We start from the raw sequence: 5,334 nt of genomic DNA on the forward strand, positions 1-5,334 counted from the left end.
ACTATAAATAAATATACTAAGACAGAGACAGAGAAAGGGAAGGAATATAAAAATCAACAGAGTTAGCGTATTCGAGCTACTTAAACTTAGTGATGAGTGATAACTTTTCCCAAATTTCTTTTTAAATATTTTAATTGATTCGAATTATTCTTTCACAACAACACAAATCCTATAGCTACTAACTCATGATGTTTGGGTGACTCCAGCTTTAATTCTTGACAGGGTTGTGACATTAATTAATTTAAGAGTGAAATTAAATTATCTCTATCTAAATGGAGGTTGAAAAAGGTGTCTCTAGCAAACACTACTTAACAAGTGATGAACTTGATGATGATGGAAGAATCAAGAGAACAGGTATGCTTTCTCTATCCCTGCCTCCTTTTCTTATCTTCACATTTCAGATTACATAAATATGTTTTATGGGAACACAGTAATTTAAACATACTATTTAGCACACATATAAAATATATATATATATTTTTTTTAATTTATTTTAAAGTTATATCTTATTTAATTTTACTTTTTTTTTTATTTTTTAAATAGAATATTTAAAAATTTTGACGATGCAAGAATTCTTCATTTTATGTGGTTGAAACCCAAGTCATGAAAAATCTAAAATTGAATTATTTATCTAGCTCCAAAGAATCCAAACAAAATGTTCCTTTTGTTGATGTCATACCGTTCGAAATATATTTTATTTTTAAATACTTGAAAAATAATCATTTTCGAGGACGCAACACTATTATCTAATATTAAAATTGTCCTTTTCTTTTTAATGATTTGTTGTATTTTAATGTTAAATTCAATAAATAATGTCACAAAAAAAGAAGAAATTGAAACTTGAAAATAGTCCTATTATTTTCAGCCGTGACGTCAAAAGGTATCCGATTTTCTTTTTTCTTTTTCAATGAAAGGTGTCTTTATATTGAATCGAGATCCGGGCATGCTTTGATGGAAGGAGATTTGTTTCCAAAAATTCTTTGGTTTTAAGATAACAAAAGTGTTCAAAAGGTTGTGTGTATGTAAAATTTACACTTTCATTCAATTATAATTATTCAATTTATCAGACTTATTTTAAATCAAAGATAACTCATTTAATTATTTGTTATTTGCATAAAATATTATGAGAAGTGATAAATATTACTTAAATATTATAATTAAAATTTTATCAAAGATTCAATATAACATCAATACAAAATAAAAATATAATCTATTTAAATAGACATATTCACCGAATTAAATTTGTGACGTTCATTCTCCGAAAACCTTGAAATCGTCGATAATTGAATTAGATTTAAACTTTATGCTATTTCTTTTTCAATATAAAGCATTGTATTGTCAGCAAAAAAAATTCATCATTCATCTTGTTACGCATCTTGTCCTGATATCAGTGTTAAAAATGATATTTATGTAATAGTTGTAGAAAGCAAAATAGTTCAGTTAAGGAGGAGTAGCCAAACAATCAAATAATATGTATCTGTTTTTCTTTTTTTTAAAGTTTCACACAATTCAGACATAGTCGACATGTTATTCAACTCTGAATGACTATCGACATAAAAAATAAAGTGTTTCAATTGAAATTTCAAATTAATTTTCTCTTGATAATTAAAATCTAGAGGATAAAATTTGTTTACAATTCCACATCCAAACTACACTAATCATAAGAAGAGTTCACAATTCACAACCACAAAGTCATCACTCACACATTAAAATTCACAATCTCAATTCTCACACTAAAACTGTTCACAATTCACAAAATAAAAAATACAACTCCCACAGTACTACAAGTTTACAATCCTAAACTAAAACAATTCATAATTAACAAATACTAGAAGAGGAAAAGAGTAAGAATTTGAAAAATATAAGAAGTAGATAGTTCGAGGTTTAAGACCAAGAAGCGATGTTGGTCGTTGCAACTGTGAAACGAGACGGAGAGGTGGAGAGAGACGATTCGTGAGGAAACAATTCTCAAATGCGAGATCGGAAAGAGACAGCCCGTGGGGAAACAATTCTCAGACATATAGGCAAGCAGCGGCGCTGATCTCAAAGGAGTGAGAATGAAGATGCGAGAAAAGAGAGTATGAATGAAATAGACGTGAGACAACAGACATATGGAAGAGAAAAAGATAACGACGTTGTGTGGAGGACCGCAAACAAGAAGAATGAGAGAGAGAGAGAGAGAGAATGCGGTTGCGCGAGAGAGTCAAAGAGGGAGTAGAGAAGAGAAGGAGAGTTAGACCATAGATGAAATGCAATAGTGAAACAAATTTCACTAAACCCTCCAATTTTAAAAAATATTTTAGTAACTTATAATTATTATTTTAGTAACCTATCATTATTATTTATATAAACAAAAATTAAGGGAAGTCATGGCTCCTGAAAAGATCTCCCGCTACTTCATGACGAATTATGATTAGATGATAATGTAAAATTGTTTTAGAATGTTAGTACGTTGTCTTTATTTTCATAACGAAAACTAGTTTTATTAAATTAATTTTAATTAAAAGTGAATTTTAAGATAATATATATGATTTGCATTTAAGTAATTCAGGTGTATTATAAAAATAAAAGTGCTAAACAAAGAAAGAAAAAGACTCTGACTTTAGGAAATGCAACAACACTTATATCGGTCAATAAGGCAGGGAAGGCATAATAAAATTTAGCAAAGACCTGATTGGTTTTAAGGTAAGCATTAAAAATTGAGTAGTGATTCAACTGCCTCAAAATATTCAAAATCTTACAAGAAACAAACAAGCTTGTCTAACACTACACCCACCATGCACCAATCTCACCACTACATCATAATTAGACTCAATGTCAATATTTCTAAGTCTGTGATCAAAGACCAATTTCAACCCCTTAAAATAACCTAAAATGCTACCTTAGTAACAGAGCACACACCAATAACTTCACATTTCTAAATTTGGGTGTGTTGAATTCCAATATACATAGCAAGTATATGACCTATAATTGTGAATAGGGTTTAAATGGATGATTGTGGTTGCAGGGAGCGTGTTGACAGCTACCACACACATAATAACAGTGGTAGTGGGAGCAGGAGTGTTGGCTCTAGCATGGGCAATTGCTCAACTTGGATGGATTGCTGGAATTTCCGTTATGATCTCATTTTCATGCATTTCAATTTACACTTATAATCTTATTGCTGATTCTTATAGATATCCAGATCCAGTTTATGGCAACAGAAACTACACTTATATGCAAGCTGTCAAAACATACTTGGGTATTTTTTTCATCAAATCAAATTTACTCAATGTTTCAATAAACCCTAACTTAGATGACAGATTCTAAATTCATATTATCATTTTTAGGTGGAACAATGCACGTATTTTGTGGATTGATCCAGTATACCAAACTCGCAGGGCTTACAATGGGATACACTATAACTACCTCTACAAGCATTGTGTAAGTTATCACATTCATTAATTAACTATTATTTTGTCTACTACTAATTTAATTATTAAAAATAGATCACAGATTCTAAATTCATATTTTTTTTTTCTTTGAATTATAATGTGGCAGGGCTATAAAGAAATTAATTTGCTTCCATAAAAATGGCCATGAAGCTTATTGCAAGTTTTCAAATAATCCATATATGATAGGTTTTGGGATTCTTCAAATTTTACTGTCTCAAATTCCAAATTTCCATAAGCTAGCATTGCTTTCAACTGTTGCTGCAATTACATCTTTTGGTTATGCTTTAATTGGAAGTAGCCTCTCTCTAGCCATTGTTGTCTCAGGTATAATCTTTATCATCAATATTTTTTCAGCAGATCAATCAAATCCCTTGCATTGTATGATTATGAAAGTTGTTTTTTGACAATTTTATTTCAATTTGTATTAATTTAATGTGAATAGGGAAAGGAAAAGCAACAAGTTTGTATGGAACCAAAGTTGGGCCAGAACTATCAGCAGAAGACAAAATTTGGAGGGTTTTCAGTGCTTTGGGAAACATTGCACTTGCTTGCTCTTATGCTACTGTTGTCTATGATATAATGGTAAAAACACATAACATAATCAATTAGTCTATTTTGTTTTGAACATAGCAAATTTTAGTATATTATTTTCTCAATCATCAGAGCTTCAACTCAATCATTTAACTTAAATTCCAACCACTTCAATCCTTAGTTCAAATCAGTTGAACTACGTCGACTAGTCTATTGATATTAGTTATCTCAATGTTTTTATTTAGGATATACTAAAGTCATGTCCAGCAGAAAACAAACAGATGAAAAAGGCAAATGTGTTGGGGATCACAGCAATGACAATGCTATTCCTCCTATGTGGTTCACTTGGCTATGCTGCATTTGGTGATCACACACCAGGAAACATCCTCACTGGATTTGGATTTTATGAGCCCTTTTGGTTGGTCGCTTTGGGGAATGTTTGCATTATAATCCACATGGTGGGAGCATATCAGGTTCGATTCCTCTAATTTCATAGTTAATTTTAATTATACTCTTCTTTTTATCTAATGAGTCTTATCAATTGATAAAACAGATTATTAAGAATATTGATTCAATCTGTTTGTTGGAGTTAGATAGATTTTAGTTCAATATAAAACCTTATGAGTTTTGTTCTTCACCAAACACCAATGCTTATTAATTTTAATTTCTTTGATTATGTGATTTGTAACACATATCATATTGGAGAAAAAATTTATTAAAAAAGATAAAGATAATTACAGGATATGGGTTATTTTATAATGTTGTAACACCAAATGTTGTTATTGATGTGGCAGGTGCTAGCTCAACCACTATTTCGTATAGTTGAGATGGGTGCTAACATAATGTGGCCACGTTCAAATTTCATAAATAAGGAATATCCAATAAAAAATGGCTCAATAACATTCAGTATCAATTTGTTTAGACTAATTTGGAGGACAATATTTGTGATAGTGGCCACAATTATTGCCATGGCACTGCCATTTTTCAATGAGTTTCTTGCCTTACTTGGAGCATTTGGATTTTGGCCACTCATAATTTTCTTCCCAATACAAATACACATTTCTCAGAAACAGATAAAGAGATTATCATTGAAGTGGTGTGTGCTCCAACTATTGAGTTTTGTGTGTTTTCTTATTTCAGTAGCTGCTGCAGTTGGTTCTATTCATGGAATTAGTAAGCACGTCAACAAATACAAACTCTTCATGTATAAACAATAGAGTTAATATTGTAACTTAAGTCAAATAATTTTCTTTTGTTGATATCTTGTCCGCCAAGTTATTGCAAGACTTACAGAGAGGGAACCAATTTGTAATATTTCTTTCTATTACTACTGTATTGGGTATGGAATCGTCAGTTCTGATTTTTTTTA

General features: G+C 30.5%; 1 protein-coding gene across 2 annotated transcripts; it reads left to right on the forward strand.

The window, feature by feature from the left end:
- On the forward strand, nucleotides 1-5,334 carry LOC101500657 (amino acid permease 1-like). 2 transcript variants are annotated; one of them, XM_004501037.4, is made up of 7 exons: nucleotides 1-354; nucleotides 3,008-3,241; nucleotides 3,330-3,423; nucleotides 3,541-3,758; nucleotides 3,877-4,016; nucleotides 4,211-4,438; nucleotides 4,760-5,334. In XM_004501037.4, the coding sequence occupies exons 1-7, from the start codon at nucleotides 273-275 to the stop codon at nucleotides 5,180-5,182; spliced, it is 1,419 nt and encodes a 472-aa protein (XP_004501094.1). In that variant the 5' UTR covers nucleotides 1-272; the 3' UTR covers nucleotides 5,183-5,334. The 2 variants fall into 2 exon arrangements, with proteins under 2 accessions (XP_004501094.1, XP_073225451.1); XM_073369350.1 differs by having other exon boundaries at nucleotides 23-354; nucleotides 5,106-5,334.

The sequence above is a fragment of the Cicer arietinum genome, chromosome 5 (assembly GCF_000331145.2).
Source record: "Cicer arietinum cultivar CDC Frontier isolate Library 1 chromosome 5, Cicar.CDCFrontier_v2.0, whole genome shotgun sequence".
NCBI classification, from domain to species: Eukaryota; Viridiplantae; Streptophyta; class Magnoliopsida; order Fabales; family Fabaceae; genus Cicer; species Cicer arietinum.